Source organism: Glycine soja, chromosome 4 (assembly GCF_004193775.1).
Source record: "Glycine soja cultivar W05 chromosome 4, ASM419377v2, whole genome shotgun sequence".
In the NCBI taxonomy this organism is placed as follows: Eukaryota; Viridiplantae; Streptophyta; class Magnoliopsida; order Fabales; family Fabaceae; genus Glycine; species Glycine soja.
Window position 1 is genome coordinate 34,522 of NC_041005.1, and position 19,956 is coordinate 54,477.

The 19,956-nt window shown below is 37.3% G+C and overlaps 2 protein-coding genes across 2 annotated transcripts; one reads left to right on the forward strand and one right to left on the reverse strand.

The window, feature by feature from the left end:
• The first annotated feature begins 317 nt into the window (after nt 1-317).
• LOC114408359 (monosaccharide-sensing protein 2-like) lies at nt 318-12,985 on the forward strand. Its single transcript, XM_028371377.1, has 7 exons — nt 318-486; nt 664-812; nt 900-1,007; nt 1,086-1,652; nt 2,389-3,314; nt 5,076-5,263; nt 12,330-12,985. Exons 3-7 carry the CDS (start codon nt 929-931, stop codon nt 12,772-12,774), a joined length of 2,205 nt encoding a protein of 734 aa, XP_028227178.1. The 5' UTR covers nt 318-486; nt 664-812; nt 900-928; the 3' UTR covers nt 12,775-12,985.
• A 4,960-nt stretch (nt 12,986-17,945) lies between these two features.
• On the reverse strand, nt 17,946-19,040 carry LOC114408360. The gene is made up of 2 exons (XM_028371378.1): nt 18,384-19,040; nt 17,946-18,268 (listed from the first exon to the last, which is right to left on the reverse strand). Exons 1-2 carry the CDS (start codon nt 18,959-18,961, stop codon nt 18,247-18,249), a joined length of 600 nt encoding a protein of 199 aa, XP_028227179.1. The 5' UTR covers nt 18,962-19,040; the 3' UTR covers nt 17,946-18,246.
• Nucleotides 19,041-19,956: the final 916 nt, after the last annotated feature.

Genomic DNA, 19,956 nt, shown 5'->3' on the forward strand with positions numbered 1-19,956 from the left:
ATTGTTGTGAGAGTGATAAGATAAAAAAATATTTTTAAATTGAAAAAAAGATAAAAGATCATGATTTCATGATTATAATAATTGGAGTTGCAAAAGTAATTAAGTTTAAATAATAATTTTATGAGTCTAATTTTCATGCATAGTGTAAAACTTTTTACACTATAACCAAATGATAATGTAAAAAGTAAATAAATTTTACAAATATAATAATTTATGATTAAAATCTAAAAAAAAATGATTGAATGCAAATATAAAAAGTTAATTTTATTTAAATAAAATTATAATTTTCTTTGATATAGTTTGCTGGGCTATTATTATTGCAGCGGCGAACCCAGCAACAGCTTATTACCTTTTCGTGATCGATGGTGGGAGAAAAGGAAGGAAAAACAAATGAATTATTTATCTGAATGATGATTGTTTGACGCATAACTAAATCCGATCGGGGAGGGGATGACGTGCAGAGCAGTGAGAGAGCTAAAAGGGCAGGTGTCCACCAACGAGCCTCTGTTGCCAAAAAAACAGGGGGCTCAATTTCATTTCATTACCTGCTTTACTTTTCAACCCGACGAATAGGATCGCTACTTTTGCTGTTTTCTATATGCCTTTCGTTGTCTTAGTACTGCACTCCAGTAGACTTAATTTTTTTTTTTTTTATATTTTAAGAATAAAAAAACAATAGTAAAGAAAGAAAGAAGGAGAGAGCTCCCCCCGCCAATGTTGCAGCGAGTGACCCATGTCCTTTTCTGCATCTGAGATACTTGAAAGAAACAGAAACACTCACCCTCCAAGCCAAGCCAAGGTGATATAATTAGGTATGGAAATGGAAAATATGGTTTGCATTCTGGATCTGTCATCCTTGCCTATGTTATTACAGTGGTTGAGCTGATCTGCCTTTTCAGGCTGATTGATTACGAAACTAACTGAAACGATGAGTGGAGCTGTTCTTGTTGCTGTTGCTGCTGCCATCGGTAACTTACTACAAGGATGGGATAATGCGACTATTGCAGGTTTGGTGAATTGATTTTATTTATTTTGCGATGAATTAAAATTGGCTGATCTAACCAATAACCTGAGTTCGCATGCAGGATCTATCTTGTACATAAAAAGGGAGTTTCAATTACAAAGTGAACCCACAGTTGAAGGTCTAATTGTGGCTATGTCACTTATTGGAGCCACCGTGGTTACTACATGCTCTGGTGCCCTATCAGACTTGCTTGGCCGACGTCCAATGTTGATTATCTCCTCTATGCTTTATTTTGTTAGTTCTCTTGTCATGCTATGGTCTCCAAATGTTTATATCCTCCTCTTTGCTAGACTTTTAGATGGTCTGGGAATTGGTTTGGCAGTTACCTTGGTACCTCTTTACATATCTGAGACAGCTCCTTCTGAGATTAGGGGATTACTCAATACACTTCCACAGTTCACTGGTTCTGCGGGAATGTTTTTCTCCTACTGTATGGTGTTTGGGATGTCACTGATGAAGGCGCCAAGCTGGAGAATCATGTTGGGTGTTCTTTCAATCCCTTCTCTTATTTACTTTGCACTCACACTGTTGTTCTTGCCTGAGTCTCCCAGATGGCTCGTCAGTAAGGGCCGAATGCTTGAGGCCAAGAAGGTTTTGCAGCGCCTTCGTGGAAGGGAAGATGTTTCCGGTTAGTTACGTTACGTGCCTAGTCTTCATGATTTTCTTGCTTTTCCTTCATTTTTTTTCATGCTTTACTACTCTTGATGTTCAAATTACATCTTAGCTGGACATTCAGCTGTTCACCTTTGGGTGATTATATATGTATTCTCTGAGCCTGATCTATTCCAGTTGCCAAAATCGTTTCACTTTCATTTGTGATGGTTAACAAGAATTGACACTCAACGATAAATTATCAGTGTGGTCTGACAGTGATTGATTTTTCATGTATAGATGATTATAAATACTTAATGCATTTTTAAAGGGGGGAGGCGATGCTACAAACATTCAAATTATATGTGTGGAGGGCGCACACTTATTGTAAAACATTTTTAGACAAACATCCAACAGAAATTCATCCTATCACCTCATCATGTCAATGAATTGGATGATGTACTAAAAGGGTGAATTCCTATTGGATGTCTGTGCAACAATGTTTGACACTAATAGTGCTTATAAATTAAAGTGTATATTTACATCATTTTGGAAGCTTCAGTTTATATTAACTGTTGATAATCTTTTTATTTTTACTTTTTCCATTCTCTCGATATAGATGCATGTAGATGTAGTTGATTTTGATCCTTTGTGGATTCGGGCTTTGGATATTTCTGCTAACTTCAAATTGTTTACTTTCTTTTGTTTCTACTGCAGTAATTAATGTGTATATATGCATGACTTTGATAATAATTGTCATTGGGCATGGACAGGTGAAATGGCTTTACTGGTTGAGGGTCTTGGAGTTGGGGGTGATACAGCCATAGAAGACTATATAATTGGTCCAGCCAATGAACTTGCTGATGAAGAGGATCCGTCCAGAGAAAAAGATCAAATTAAGTTGTATGGACCAGAACAAGGCCAGTCCTGGGTTGCTAGACCTGTTGCTGGACCAAATTCTGTTGGCCTTGTATCTAGGAAAGGAAGCATGGCAAATCCAAGCAGTCTAGTGGACCCTCTAGTGACCCTCTTTGGTAGTGTACATGAGAAGCTCCCAGAAACAGGAAGCACCCTTTTTCCACACTTTGGGAGTATGTTCAGTGTTGGGGGAAATCAGCCAAGGAATGAAGATTGGGATGAGGAAAGCCTAGCCAGAGAGGGTGATGATTATGTCTCTGATGCTGGTGATTCTGATGACAATTTGCAGAGTCCATTGATCTCACGTCAAACAACGAGTCTGGATAAGGACATACCTCCTCATGCCCATAGTAACCTTGCAAGCATGAGGCAAGGTAGTCTTTTACATGGAAATTCAGGAGAACCCACTGGTAGTACTGGGATTGGTGGTGGTTGGCAGCTAGCATGGAAATGGTCTGAAAGAGAGGGCCCAGATGGAAAGAAGGAAGGTGGCTTCAAGAGAATATATTTACACCAAGATGGTGGTTCTGGATCTAGACGTGGGTCTGTGGTTTCACTCCCTGGCGGTGATTTACCAACTGACAGTGAGGTTGTACAGGCTGCTGCTCTGGTGAGTCAGCCTGCCCTTTATAATGAGGACCTTATGCGTCAACGGCCAGTTGGACCAGCTATGATTCATCCGTCTGAAACAATTGCAAAAGGGCCAAGTTGGAGTGATCTTTTTGAACCTGGGGTGAAGCATGCATTGATTGTGGGGGTGGGAATGCAAATTCTTCAGCAGGTAATGTGATATTTTCAATATCTGTTTTTTTTCCGTTCCCATCTGTTGTAATATTGCACTTTAGTACTTTGTTTTCCTTGCCTTGTGATGAAACATTCATTATGCTGTATCCAAGTGTTGACTAGCAGTGTTTTTTTTTTTCTTCTTGTCTGCCTTCTTAAAAAAGCTGAACGGGCAAGGACAGTTTTATTGTCATCCTATAACACTGTTCCACCTGTGCAATTTTTCATGCAGCTTAAGAATATATTTTATAAGTTGTCCTCTCTATTGTGTTTGTTAGAATGTAAGGACTGTTAAGGGTTCAAGGAGTTTTCTAATGTTAATAATCTAATTGGGCTAGGGCTTGTACTAGTTGTAGTGTTGTGCTATACAGTAATGGACCTAGGTTATTAGTATAAATAGTTGTTAGTCGTTTGTATCTGTCTCATGCAATTCATCTTAAATAGTCTCTTTCCCATTTTCAAATGTCCTTAGTCCTTACAGTTTATCTGAGCTTCAACAAATGAGTTTGTTTGGGATTTTGCTGTGACTGAGATTTTTAATTTTTGAAGATAATTACTTTTGCAAGTATTGATATAGAAGAGTGCATTTTGAAAAGAAAAAAAAAGTTTACATTTGAGATGTTATTTGAAAAGTTATGTGGGTGAAATTGTTTTAGTTGGTGTTAAATATAAAATCAGTCATGTTCTTTCACCTGACAGCTTAAGTAAGTCTTTTTTCAGATGTAAAATTAGTGAATACTATGAAAATGATTCAAGCCAAATTTCATTGAATTTGAAAAATACTTTTTGAGTTCTGTTTCAGTAAAACAAACAAAATTACTTGATATTTCTATGAATTATGCACATAAATGAAATTGTGAGTCCCAATTTAGTTGAAACACTTTGTTCATTATGACTAGATTATTTCAACTATTTTTTTTGTTTTTTTTTATCAGCAAATATAATTATATTCATATATATGAGAAAAGTACCAGAGGTACTTGAGATACATTTAGTTGGATGGCCATAATCTGGTTCCAGACCAGACTAAAATAGATTATTTCAACTATATTTAGTTGATAACACATTTTAGGAATTTGAGACTAAAAAGAGGGTTCTTTTTTAATAAAGTAAAAATAAATTACATTGTATCTCCGAGTTAATGATATATATGATATTAAATCTAACTTTGATAAAATTGTGTCAAATTAATTGGCCATACTAGATCATTATTGAATCTTGATTGGATTTCCCATATTCATGGGCTAGAAAAGAAAATACCAAAGGGATTGAAGCTCTTTCTACATTATTGCAAAAAGCTTTATATCATTCTATGTAATCAATAGAATTTTCATTTTTCAAAATTTTACATGAATAATTTGCTTCAATAAATTTTACTTTATGGGTTGAGTTGTTACTGGTTTTACTTACCTGCAGAAAAAACTGTGAACTCCAAAGCTGAGGCAATTTGTAACATTAAGCTAAACCTTTTCCTAAAAAGATCTGCCTTTAGGTTTGGAAGTTGTCTCATAGCAGGTGGCGTTACTATAGAGTCACATATGCTTGTCGTGTTCTAAAAAAAAAGGAAAAAATGCAAAAACAGAATTATTGATGAAAATATTTCCAGTATGGGAACAATTAATTCACTCAAGTAGCTAATTAAGTCAATATATTATTATTCATTTACTTATCTTTAACAACTTTATGTCAACCTATAAGGCCTGGCTCTGCTACTGGTGAAAAGTTATGCTGGACTCATTTTCATCCTCTTTGAGTGCAGTTCTCTGGTATAAATGGGGTCCTCTACTATACACCTCAAATTCTTGAGCAGGCAGGTGTTGGTTATCTTCTTTCAAGCCTAGGCCTTGGTTCTACTTCTTCATCCTTTCTTATTAGTGCGGTGACAACCTTGTTGATGCTTCCTTGTATAGCCATTGCCATGAGGCTCATGGATATTTCAGGCAGAAGGTATTCATCTCCCCATTACCATTTTCCATTGACTTCTTTATCAAATACTAAGAAATATGTTTAAAGAGATGGGTCTAGTTGTTGGGGTGTTTTCCTATGAATTTTTTCTATTGCATTTCCCCCTTTAACTTACTTTTCTAAAATCATTCACTTTAAAGTAGATATCTATGACAGGTGGATTTGACTTTTTCACTCCTTGATGTATCATGCCTGATTAAAATGTTCATGAGATTTTTTCTGGTTTCAATGCCCCTTTTTTCTTTTTGTTTTTTTCCTCCTGTATAACTATAAGGTGTAATTTTTTACTTATATTTTTTTTATCAGCAAAGATAAAATTATATATTAATATGAAAGAAATACAAGGGGTACTGTTATATGTACAAGCACCAGTCTCCCAAGTGGAGGTTTGGTACCATAATACAATTTTTTTTTTTTATCAGCAAAAGTATGTATATTATATAGAACATTAAAATCAGTACAAGCGGTACTGTTGTATATACATCCTAGTATTTGCAAGGTGTAGAACTATGGTGACCTAATACATGCTAACCGACATGAATTTTCCCTAATACAAAACTATTCAGCATGAATTAAAGAACCAAATCTCTGACTGTATAGGTTACATAGATGATTCCAGCATGTAAACCTAGTTTCCCCTAATTACAAAAACCTTCTCTGATATTGCTTGACCAAAAGTGAAAAGGTGTGTCATATCCCTTTTCAAGGTTCCTCAGCCAAGTCCAGCAGAAAAATATAGCGTCCTCCACCCAGCTTGTTGGCGTTGAAGATGTCGTTTGAAAAGGCCATTCTGTTTCTATGGTTCCATACACACCATGTTAGGGACACCCACCAAATGAGTCATCTCTTTGATTTGATACCAAGATAGGTAGTGCAGCATGAGTGCTGCAGGAAGTGCTGTCTTGGATTTTGCAAAAACACTCCCTCCATGTTAATCCAAGATGAGGATTCCCACCAAAGCAGCATGATTTTGTGACAGCTGAAGAACAGATGAGCTGCCTCCTCATCCTTTTCTCTATAGAATGGGCATAGTTTGTCAGTGATGTCTACATTCCTTCTAGACAGGTTAGATTTAGTGGGCAGTCTATCCCGTATTAGTCTCCAAGCAAAAAACACAGCTTTACTTGGTATTTTTAGCTTCCATACATCTTGAAATACCCCATCTGTATTATCATCTCTCGATTCCCTGTCAAGCAGTTGGTATGCACTGCTTACAGTATATACCCCAGTTGAGTCGTTTAGCCACACCCACCTGTCTTGTTGCTGCTCATTTATGTTAAGATCTTGGATTTCCTCCAGAAAAGCGACCCCCATAGGTATCTCAGCCTCAAAAAGTAGTCTCCTCCACTGCATGCGCCACTCCCAGGTTCCACCTGAACTGCTTCCCAACTGCTGAATGCATTGGTTTTTTTGGTTCGAGTTAAGGTGAAGTCTAGGGTACTTTACCATTAGAGGGATACCATCAGCCATCCACCCATCTTCCCAAAACCTAGCCTTTGAACTAGGGCCCACACTCCATTTTATTCCAGAATTGAACCTGCTGTCCTCCCTTGAATTGTGGCATATAGAATTAAGATCTGACCACCATTCGGATGCTACTGAAGCTGTTATGTTCTCGTCCTGGTTCCTCCACCCTCCATATTTGGAATCCAGCACTCTAGCCCTTAGCTCTCCTTGATGGTGAACTAGATTCCACTTCCATTTTCCAAGAAGAGCCTGATTAAACTTGGTCAAATCTCTGATTCCCAAACCACCTTTTTCCTTCGGCAGACATGTTGATTCCTAGCTAACCCGAGCAATCTTCTTCCTTTCCGTATCCCTTCCCCACTGGAACCATCTTTGTAGTTTCACTAGCTTGTGTGCCACGTTCTTCGGGATCCTGAAAAATGAAAGAAAATAAATTGGAATTGAGTTCAAGATTGACTTCATCAAAGTTACCCTGCCCCCAAACGATAGTTGCTTTTGTTTCCACTTTGCTAGTTTACGCTCACATTTTTTGACAATGGGATCCCAAGTCACACTACTTTTTGAGTTTGCCTCGATCAGGATACCCAAGTAGGTAAACAGTATAGACAACAAGCTGCAGTTAAGGTACGGGGCAGCCTCCTTCATCCACTGCATTGACATTCCAATCGCCCCAAACTGACACCATCTCAAAACTCCTCAGCATCGCCTTGATGACCCTCATATTTTGCATCGATGCTTCACCAACGAAAATGGTATCATCTGCATACTGCAAGATACTAATTTTCACCAAGTTTCTTCCAACCAAGAGACCCTTAAATTGATTTTTTTTTTCAGAGCTTCTCTCGTTAGACCCGTTAATCCCTCAGCCACAATATTGAACAGAAGAGGGGCTAATGGGTCGTCCCCTTGTCTAAGATCCTTTTGTGGGGTGAATTCAGTTGTAGGGCTACCATTAATGAGAATGGAAATAGAAGCTGATCTGAGACATCCTTCAACCCACATAATCCACTTAGGGCAAAACCCCATCTTCCTAAGCATGTATACTAGAAAATCTCAACTAACTGAATCATACGCCTTTTCATAGTAAACCTTGAACACCAAATAGCTCTTAGCACCTCTCTTTACTTTCTCCACCGCTTCATTGGCTACTAGGACACTGTGTAGCATGTGCCTGTCCTCAATAAAGGCAGTTTGTCACTCGTCTATGATCTCTGGCAGCACCCTCTTCAATCTTCTTGCTAACACTTTAGCCACTATTTTGTAGATGCACCCTATCAGAGATATAGGCCTATACTGGTTGAGGTTTTGTGGTTCCGGTACTTTGGGGATTAGTGCTATGAATGAAGCATTTGTACCCTTTGGAAGTCTGTCATTTACGTAGAACTCATCCAAGAATCTAAGCACCTCAGGTTTAATTACTTCCCAAAACCCCTTGATAAATTTGAAGTTCAAACCATCTAGTCCGGGGCTTTTATGACTTCCACAATCCCACACTGCATCTTTTACTTCCTTCTCATCAAAACGATGTACCAGAAAGTCGTTTTGATTCTGTGAAATTGTTTGAAAAGTTACCCCATCAAGCCTCGGCCTCACCTCCTCACCCTCCTCAAATTTCTTCCTAAAAAATTGACAAACCTCTTCTTTGATCTTGATAGGTTCTTTTGTCCAGCATCCATCAACCAGGAGTCCTCTGAGCGAATTGTGTCTGCGATTCCCATTGACTGTGATATGGAAGAACTTAGAGTTGCAGTCCCCTTCCTTGATCCATTTTGTCCTTGCTTTTTGCCTTAGCAAAGACTCATAGGAGGTGGCTGCCAACCAGAGTTCCTCCTGCAGCTTCCTTCTTAACTCTATTTCTCTATCACTTAGATGTCTTCCATTGCTGTCAGCTTCTAGCATGTTGAGCTCCAGTTCGATCCAGACCCTTGATTTTTTCTTTCAGCACATAGTCACCCCAACCTCGTATTGAGTGTGATGTCCACCAATCACAAACCACCTTTCTGAATTGTTTGTCCTAAAACCAACAATCCAGAACCCGAAATGGTTTCGGGCCCCAAACCACATTGGATGATCTCAACAAGATTGGACAGTGATCAGAGAAGTTCCTTTGTAAAATGAATTGACAGTTGTCCTGGCATTTATTAAACCAATCTGCAGAGACTAAGAACCTGTCTAGTCTGCTTTTAGCTTTTCCATTAGGCCTGTACCAGGTATATTTTCTCCCCACGCATGTTACATCATCCACTTCTAGGTCAGCTATCCACTCATTAAATTCCTTGATACTCCTTTCGTCTTGCTGTCTTTGGCTGGAGCCTACTCTTTCAGAAGGCCTTCTTATGCTTTTAAAGTCACCTAATATACACCATAAACCTCCCATATTTGCATTTCTCAGTTGCCTAATTTGTTCCCACAAATTTCGTTTTAAGCCCACTTCACAAGGCGAGTAAATATTCACAATACTGACTTTCACACCATCAGCAATCAGTGTTCCTTCCAAATAAATAAAGCCACAGTCCATGCATTTCTTTTCTAATTTAAAGACATGTTCACTCCTTATGCACAGAATTCCCCCTGCACTATTATTTGCTGGCTGTATTGCCCATGAAATATCCGAATCACCCCACAGTGCTTGACACGAGGCCTTATCAACAAGCTCCTTTTTGGTTTCTTGTAGGCACATCATATCAACCCTTTCTTTTCTTACCAGTTTTCGTATTGCCGCCCACTTAACCCCCCTCCTCAGTCCTCTAATATTGTAGAACAGTATCTTCATAGGGCCTGCCCTTTCCTTCCCAATCTTTTTGCCTCCTCCTTATCCCTTTCTTCCATATCTATCAACTTTGAGACCATTCTGTCCTTCTGTGAGTTTCGCACTTGTTGGGCTTGTGTTGGTTGTTGGTTCCTCTACTCCCAACCTTTTTGTGCCATGATCATCCCATTCAATCATTTTCTGCATCCCACTGATCTTCGTCATTGTCGGGGAGCACATCTCCTTCCCTGTATCAGTGTTGAACTGAGTTATTTCCTTTGTATTAGTTCTATTTTCCTGCCCAGGATTTGGCCCAGGTGATTTGGCATTTCTGTTTTGCTTTCTGTACCAAGAGTTTCTTGAGTACACCTTCCAATGACAGGCAGGCCCGTTGGCATTGGGCCTTGACGTAGTGTGTAAATATTGGTTGGGTTCCACACGTGTGCTTTTCGTAGGGCCCGATATGGGTCTGTTTTCTCCCTCTAAATGGGTTACCTCACGTGCTTCCTCCCCCTTTAATTCAAACTTTGCTGACGTTGATGGGTCCTTTTCAAGGTCCATGTTGCCTTTTGTGTCTCTGTTGTCCCTGTGCCCAGTCCACTTTCTAATCAGATTTTCTTTTTCCGCCAAATTCTCATCTGCCACCAACTCCTAGTTATTGCCTGCTAGGTCTTGCCTAACCCACTCCTCATTGGTTAACTGTTGTATCCTTCTTAGACTTCCCATGCCATCTGACTCCACAACTGTTATTTGGCTGTTGACAGTGTTGATTTGTTTTCGCGACATAGACCGGTGGTTATTATCCAAAGGTTCTATCTCGTTTGTTTGCCCAGCAGACCTTTGTGTCGTGCTCTTCCTTCCAGTGTGGTCTTCGCCGTCAGTGCCTGGTCGCTGGAATCTCACTGAGGTCCCTTCGTCCGGTGAGTCGAGGTTGGACGGTGCCAATGATTCAGTGTCGCTGTCGACAGAGGTGACCTCGTCAAAGAACCCAAACGCACTCCCTGGACTGCATTTGTATCTACATGGGTTATGGCATGACTCCTCAACCAGGTGTATCGTGTGTTCTGCCCCATTAATCATTGCCATCACTGTGTGCTGTATCATGATCGTCGTGGAGTTTTGATTAACACCCTTGCCCTATCAAGCTTTCGCAGTTCTTCTGCATCGTCATCCACTTCCCCTACCACTGCCGCAATCTTCGAGATGTTATTTATGTCCCATGCGTGCAGTGGTACACCCCAGCATAGAATCCATACCAACCTGTACCCAGTTCGCAAACCCGGGTTCCACTTCTCTAGCGAATGGAATAGAGATATTCCTTTATCTTCTTCAGCGTTACACAATTCCTCCGCTCTGGTATCGTTGAGGCCAACCAAGAGGACCATGTCGTCCCCAAGATACTTTGGCTTAACCTCCGGTCCTGCCTCCCACATGAACTCATCTTCTAATTTGTCAAAAGCAGACAGTTTCCGTAGCCTCCCTACCCAGGTGTTACTGAATCGTTTCACCTGTTCCATGGGTATGTTTAGCTGCAATGAGGAGTGGGATGTTGTTAATGTCTGATACTTCTGCCCCTGAATTTCTCTTTTCCCCACATTTCTAATGCCTGTCGCCAATACGTTCGCATACGACCTTGGCTTTGTCCACTGATGTGTGTGTTGATTGAACATTCTTACATCTCCTATGTTGAGTACCGCATCATTTCTGTTATGTTCCTGGCCATCCACACATGCTCTGCTCCTGTTCATACCCACCTTACTTTGCACCTCTGAATTAGCTTTCTTATCTGTTGTCCTCTCCCTTCCATGCTTCAGGAGGTTAGCGTGAAGTTTAAGGCCACCTATGACCATGTTGTCTAGCTGTCGTTCAAGGAGCTTCACATCTTCAACTCCTTTGAAACAAACAAAATCGTACCGCCGGCCATTCCTGTTTCGGTGCCGTGCAATGAACACCTCGCGCAGATCTCTCCACTTCTTAAACTTCAGCCACATATCCTTCTCCCCCATTTCCTCTGGGAATCGTGTGAAGTAGAAGGATTGAATGTCTGTTGCATCCCTCCAATTAGTGATTTCTTCTTCCCTTTGCCTTACTGATCCATTCAGCTCACCGGTCAATCCTGCTCCCTGGCTGTACCGTATCCTGTCATAGTTGTGCCTTGGTCCCTTTCCCACCCACACTCTGTTACGTTCTCTGCAAGCTCTCTCTGTATCCCATTCTGCCTCTCCACTCTCTCTCTCATACTCGTTCAACTGAATCAGTCATCAGATTATATTTTGAAATTTAGAACAAAAGTAATACCTATAAATTCCATAACCAGAACATGTAGCCTCAGAAGATATGGTGTAGGACACCTAATTCCTGCTGCCTTAAGCCTAAAAGGATAAGCACAAAAGTTCCTGGTTCAAGTGAAAGACATCATGGAACTTATCTAAGATCTATAGTGCTTCTTTACTTATATTGTTTTCATGTTCCTATACGAAATATCTTTCACTTATTTTATTTTTTATAAGCCTATAAGGTGCATTTTTTTTCTTCTTATTTTATTTTCCTCTAGAAGTTGTTTGATGAAATATCTTTTCTATGGCTATCGCTATTAATAAATGTTTCACTGCCAAAGTTATATTGGTGTTGGGGGTTTAAGTTTAGTCATTCTTGCAGTTTTCAAGAATAATTTGGGGATTTTATAAACTGACCTCCATCAAAGATAATTTTTGCTCTTTGTGCAGTTAGTACCCCAGCAATGTGATTCCTTGTGTCCTTCCCCAGTACTTGTTTGTATTCTTTCAGTTGCAATGCATCTTAATGAAACTGTCTGCTTTTTCCTTTCTGCAGGACTTTGCTGCTCAGTACAATCCCCGTCCTAATAGCAGCTCTTCTCATATTAGTCCTGGGAAGTCTTGTGGATTTGGGATCCACTGCAAATGCATCAATCTCAACCATTAGTGTTATTGTCTATTTCTGTTTCTTTGTCATGGGATTTGGACCAATTCCTAATATACTTTGTGCAGAGATCTTCCCCACTCGAGTTCGTGGTCTCTGCATTGCTATTTGTGCCCTTACCTTTTGGATCTGTGATATCATTGTCACCTACACACTCCCAGTTATGCTCAATTCTGTAGGCCTCGCTGGTGTTTTTGGTATTTATGCTGTCGTGTGCTTCATAGCATGGGTGTTTGTCTTTTTGAAAGTTCCAGAAACCAAGGGCATGCCACTGGAAGTGATCATTGAGTTCTTCTCTGTCGGAGCAAAACAGTTTGACGATGCCAAGCACAACTGACCCAAGGACATGATAAATTCAAAGTTTTGACGGTACCTTCTAATTATTTTCAATCTACGGCTGTTTGAAATTTTCCCCTCTTTTAAAATTTTATTTTCTATTTATTCTCTCTTTTCCGTGGGTTGAGATTGAGAAACAAGAAACTTTGTTTCTGTAAAGAAAAATGTTCATTTTCTGGTTCATTTATGGAACTTTATATACTTCCTAGTTACCCTGCTATTCGTATTCGAAAGTGTTAAATGATCTGTGCTTTATTTGTCGAATTTATGACGATAATGGCTGGTGTATGGTGACTAGAAGATTTTGGGATGGCTACAACAATAATAGCGACACAAGCTATGTATGATAGTTGGCTAAAGCTTCTTGCAGCCTATAAAAAAATAATCACAGATGAGGAAGAAAGAACAAGAAAACAAGAATATCAATTAACGGAAAATCAAATCAAAGAATAGTTTTTGGGATTAGATTTCATACAATAACATTCAGTAGATTTATTACTATTATTTCTATGCTCATATTGAATTAACTTAAGGCTTCTCCCAATCTCTTTCAAGACACGTGTATTTAATTGAATTGAATCCTATTTTTATGATAACAATGCTCAATTAGATCATTTACACTCTTTCTTAATTCATTTGATCCTTGAAGGATTAGACATACTTTGATGATTTAAAACCTAAGTTCTTTTTTATAGTGGTTCCAATGTTTAGGTTCACTTTTTAATTCTTGAGTTAATTAACTTTTTAGTCATTATTTTATACAAGTTTTACTTTTAGTCCTTCAAATTTTTGCCGGATCTTGGACTTCTTAAAATTTTCTGTTTTATTTTATTTTTACATAGATATATGACGTGACATGTCATGTGGACTATTATTGTTAATATGACAATCACATTTTTTTTCAACTGCCAAAATAAATTATTTAATTTTTATTTTTAGTCCCTTAAAAAAAGTTTGATCAATCTTAGTTCATAAAAAAATTTGTGTTATTAGTCTCTCCCATTAACTTGGACCCCAAACTCCATGTAACCTTCCTTCTTATGGCCATATTTGCAACATCTGAAGCAAATGGAATGCAAACCTTCATAAACAAGATTTAGATGCAAACCTCAAACACAGAAATAAGGAACCAGATAAATCAACCTCCACAAAATTATAGCAAATTGACCCGTGAATGAATGAATGTCAATTTGTCGATCTTCGACACCACTTTGAGTTTACACTCCACTCACCCAAGAAACGGCCGTTGTATAACTCCTAAGACAACTCTGGAATACGACCCAACTGTTGGAAAATAAAATAAAAAATGAAAGAAAATAAATACGAAGAAGATGCACAGTCTTGAATTAAATAACAAAATAACAGTAGCAAAATAAATTTAATTGACAACACATAAATAATGCATTATATCACACAATGAGCACAAGGAAAAATTAAATTAAGGGAAAGAATTAAATAGCCTGGGTTGAAGCGCGTAAACGCTATCCTTAGAGAGAAAACGCCCCCACTGCACGGGTAAGAAATTCTGATTGCGCTCCTCTCCCAAGATACGACAACCCGTTGGTTCCAATCGTGTGCAGCGAAAGGATCCCCGAACCTTATGAACACCAATGCTCTTGCTCTCACAAAAAATAAATTAAGTTTTGTATAGGAAAAGAAAGAGATAAATTTTTGGCAGAAAGAAACCAGAGCTCTCAGTCTGTCATTTCTAGAAAAGAGGAGATAGATATATATAGGCATTTTGCAACAACAAAATATGACCGTTAGAAATATGACCGTTGGAAAACCAACATACAGTTGTCACAACAAATATAACAAACTAGTTTGACTCATTAAAACAAAATCTTAAGAGAATCTAAAATAAATATTATTTTATAAAATAGAATTAATATATATTTATAAATTTTAAATTAAAACACAAATATTTATCAACATTCCCCCACATAATTTAAAATTTTAAAGTATATTTTCTAAAAGATAATTTGTATAAAAACATAAGAGAAAGAGCATGTAATATTGTATTTCGGTATAAGGAACCTTCCGGGTTTGAGCCTTATACCTAGTGTTTATGAACTTCCATCCGAGAAAAATGTAGTGACTTGATTGTCTTGAACTACATATTCTTTAACCGGACTTTAGTACACAACACCTACAATATTGGTGTTCAATTAGGTTCTAATCAGTGGTAGCGCGTTACACGGCCTTGCGCTTGTATCTTGTTTCGTGAGTGTCCTTTAGAGATTAGCCCATATCTCACAGTGGCGGCCCCACCACCACACTCACTAGGTGAATCCTCAAAGAGTGAGTTGTGACCCTCACCCCTACAATAATTGTCATCGAATTCATTAAGAGGTATTTTGTTTTTTTTTTATCAAAAATACACATATATAAATACCTCAACCGTAATATTGCCACAATTTATAATACACCTCGTCATAGGAATGAGAAACGGAACAGCTCCGTCAAATTTCATTTTGGTGTACTTTAGTCAACAAACAATTTCGTTGTTACCCGTTGAACTCCATTCATGGGATCACCAATCACACGGAGACGGGTGTCCATTGTTGTAACTAAATAATGGGCTTTAATCCCATTCCCCTCGACGACTCAAGTACTTGTGGACGCGTCAACCCTTTTGTAAGCGGATCCGCAATATTATTTTCTGACCTGACAAAGTCAAGAGAAATGACACCATGAGAAATCAAATTTCTGATAGACTTATGTCTCACTCTTAAGTGTCTTCTTTTTTCATTAAAATTTTTGCTAGTAACTTTAGATATAGCAACTTGACTATCACAATGCATTGGAATTGGAGGTATAGGCTTATTCAACAATGGTAGATCACATAATAAATTTTTAAGAAACTCAGCCTCACTAGTAGCAGTATCTAAAGCAATAATTTCTGCTTCCATAGTAGAACGTGAAATAATAGTTTGTTTAGCAGATTTCCATGATACTGCACCACCAGCTAAAGTAAAAACATAACCACTTGTTGATTTTGTTTCATCAGAATCAGAAATCCAATTTGCATCACTAAACCCCTCAATTACTGTAGGAAAACATGTATAATGAATGTCATAATTGATGGTTCCTTTTAAGTATCTAAAAACTCTTTCTAATGCAATCCAATGAGAATGATCAGGATTATTAGTATACCTTCCTAATCTACCAACTGCATATGCAATGTCAGGCCTAGAGAAGTTTGTCAAATGCAACAAAGAACCGATAATTTGAGAATATTTATGTGAAGAAATTCCTTTACCCAAATTTTTCTTTAGCTTGATGGATGAGTCATAAGGAGTAGAAACAGGTTTCACATCAAAATAATTAAACTTCTTCAACAGCTTTTCAACATAGTGTGATTGGGTTAAAATCATGCCATCATTTTTCTTTATAAGCTTAATACCCAAAATCACATCTACAGGACCAAGGTCCTTCATATCACAATTTCTAGACAAGAAAGACTTCACATCATTTATGAATTGCATATTACTACCAAATATCAATATGTCATCCACATACAAACATAAAATGACACATCCATTATCATCAAATTGTTTCACATACACACATTTATCAGTATTATTGATTTGAAAACCATACGAAAGAACAACTTGATCAAATTTTTCGTGCCATTGTTTTGGAGCTTGTTGCAAACCATATAAAGATTTAACAAGTTTGCAAACTTTATTTTCCTTCCCCTGTTCTACAAAGCCTTCAGGTTGGCTCATATAAATTTCTTCTTCTAATTCACCATTTAAAAAGGCAGTTTTTACATCCATTTGATGAATTTCTAAATTAAAAACACAAGCAAGTGCAATTAAGACCCTAATGGTAGTAACTTTAGAAACAGGAGAATATGTATCAAAGAAATCTACACCTTCTATTTGTTTACACCCAATCACAACAAGCCTTGCCTTAAATTTTTCTATAGATCCATCAGTTCTTAATTTCTTTCGAAAAACCCACTTACAACCTATTCTTTTACAACCAGGGGGAAGATCAGTAAGAAACCAAGTTTTATTATTTTTAAGAGAACTCATTTCATCAATAATAGCTTCTTTCCAAAAAGGTGCATCAATAGACCTCATGGCCTCACCATAAGTTTTAGGATCATCTTCAAGCAAAAAAGAGCAAAATTCAGAACCAAAATCCTTAACTTTTTTAGATCTTTTACTCCTCCTAGGTTCAAACACAATGTCCTTATTAGTATTACTACAAGTAGACAAATTAGAACAAGAAGTATCACAAACAGATTTAGACAATTTATTTTTCAAAGGAAAAATATTTTCAAAGAAAGTAGCATCTCTAGATTCCATAATAGTACCATTAGAAATTTCATACACTTCTGAATTAACTACCAAAAATCTATAAGTAGTACTATGCATAGAGTATCCAACAAAAACACAATCAACAGTTTTTGGTCCAATTTTCCTTTTCTTATTAATGGGAATGTTTACCTTTGCTAGACACCCCCACACTTTAAGATATTTCAGGTTTGGTTCTCTTTTTCTCCATAGCTCATAAGGGGTTTTTTCAAAATTTTTATAAGGCACTCTATTAAGAATATGACATGCAGAATACAAAGCTTCACCCCACATATTACTTGGTAAACCAGAACTTACAAGCATAGCATTCACCATATCAAGCAATGTACGATTCTTTCTTTCCGCAATACCATTAGATTGAGGAGCATACGGAGGTGTCACTTCATGAATAATACCATGCATTTCACAAAAATTACTCATGTCTAAAGATGTGTATTCTCCACCTCTATCGGAACGTAAAATTTTAATTTTTCTTTCTAATTGATTTTCTACTTCTGTTTTATATACTTTGAACTTATCAAACAATTCACTTTTGTGATTAACTAAATACACATAACAATATTTGGAGAAATCATCAATAAAAGTAATAAAATATCTCTTACCACCACGTGTTAACACATCATTACTATCACATACATCACTATGAACCAATTCAAGCAAGTTAGTTTCTTTTTCAATACATGTAGTAAAACTCTTTCTAGGTTGTTTTGCTTGAATACATGTTTCACATTTTTGTTTTAAATCAATGGAAGCCTTAGGAATAAGATTAAGAGACATCATTCTTTTGATAGAATTCAAATTCACATGTCCAAGTCTAGCATGCCATATATTAGAACATTCAACATTTGCAACAAAAGAAGAAATATTGGATATTTTATTAATAGAATGAGACATAAGATTTAACTTAAACAAACCATCACAAATGTAGCCTTTACCAATAAAATTACCATGTCTCGTAATAACAACTCTATTGGATTCAAAGACAACCTTGTACCCTTGTTGGACTAACAAAGAAGTACTTATTAAATTTTTCCTAATATCAGAAATATGATAGACACCATCTAAAACAATAAAGTTTCCCGAAGATAGCTCTAGCTTCACTTGACCTTCTCCTAACACATGTGCCATACTCCCATTCCCCATGCTCACAGTACGTGTGCTTGATTCCTGATATAAAGAAAATAATTTTTTATCAGCACACACATGAACATTAGCCCCGGAGTCTATGAACCAATCATTTGAGTTAAAAACACAATTTAACTCAGGGCTAGTGACATGGTACCTGTCAGATGGGGAATCAGAGGCAGCACTGGTGGTAACAACATTAGCCTGCGGTTTAGGGAAAGACGTGGGCTGGCGATGACGTTGAAAACAATTCTTAGCCAAATGATTAGCTCGCCCACAAACAAAGCAAAAAATTTCATTCCCCGAATTTTTATCCTTAGGCTTATTGTTGTTATTAAAAGCATTGTTCTTATTTTTAGAAAATGAAGGCTTTCTACCAAATTTATTTTTGTTAAACCCATGCCTTTTGAAGGACTTAGAGAAAGGTTTGCTAGAGCTCTCAACAAGATAGGCCTTAGAGTGAGAATCAGATTTTTGCAAGTGTTTTTGAGATGAACGATGTTTATCCTCAATGCGGAGACAGACAAGCAAATCATCAAAGGTAAAACTTTCATGTTTATGTTTCAAGCTTCGAGCAAAATCAGTCCACGAAGGAGGCAATTTTGATATCATGAAAGCCACAAGCATAATGTCAGGCAAAACAATTCCTTTCAATTTCATGTCATAAACAATGTTTTCAAATTCATGGATCTGATCTGAAATAGATTTTCCATCAATCATTTGAAACTCAATCATTTTTTCACAAGAGTAACGACTTAAACCTTTTTCAACAGATCCATATTTCAATTCAAGTGTTTCCCATAACTCAACAGAAGTTTTGGTATGACAAAAAATCTTATATATGTTATGAGCCAAAGCACTTAAAATGCGTCCATGACATAAAATATCTTTATCAGAAACATCATGCTTAATGGTTGCATCAGTTTGAACTATATCAGTAGAGGAAGTTGAAGTTTTTATTTCTCTTTTAGAAATCACAGAGTATAAATCCAATTCAGTAAGCCAGAATTTCATTTGTTGTTGCCAACAGAAAAAATTTTCACCCGTAAATTTTTCAGGCTTACTGGAAAGGGACTTAATCATATCCATGGCGGACATTTTGATAAAATAGGATGCTACTGCAAAAAGACTATGCAACATCTGAAGCAAATGGCCATATTTGCAACATCCGAAGCAAATGGAATGCAAACCTTCATAAACAAGATTTAGATGCAAACCTCAAACACAGAAATAAGGAACCAGATAAATCAACCTCCACAAAATTATAGCAAATTGACCCGTGAATGAATGAATGTCAATTTGTCGATCTTCGACACCACTTTGAGTTTACACTCCACTCACCCAAGAAATGGCCGTTGTATAACTCCTAAGACAACTCTGGAATACGACCCAACATCACGACCTTCATCACCTTTAACACTTGCCAAAAAGAATGGCCTCAACCTTTGTCTAACAAATAATGGTCAACAATTGTCCACGATCCCTCAAAAAAGGCATGTTTTTAATCCTCTTCTCGCTAACAAATAATGGTCAACAATAAAAGTATGTTTGTAATCCTTTTCTTATGAATCAAAGGGTTAAAGCCAAAAAAAAAAATTCAAAGTATGCAAATAGATTTCCAAAAGTTTAATTACAGAATGTGTAATATACAGGCTTCCAAAAAATTAATTATAGAGTATACGATTTTATACTTGGAATATAAACTCCAAAACAATAAAACCACACTTACT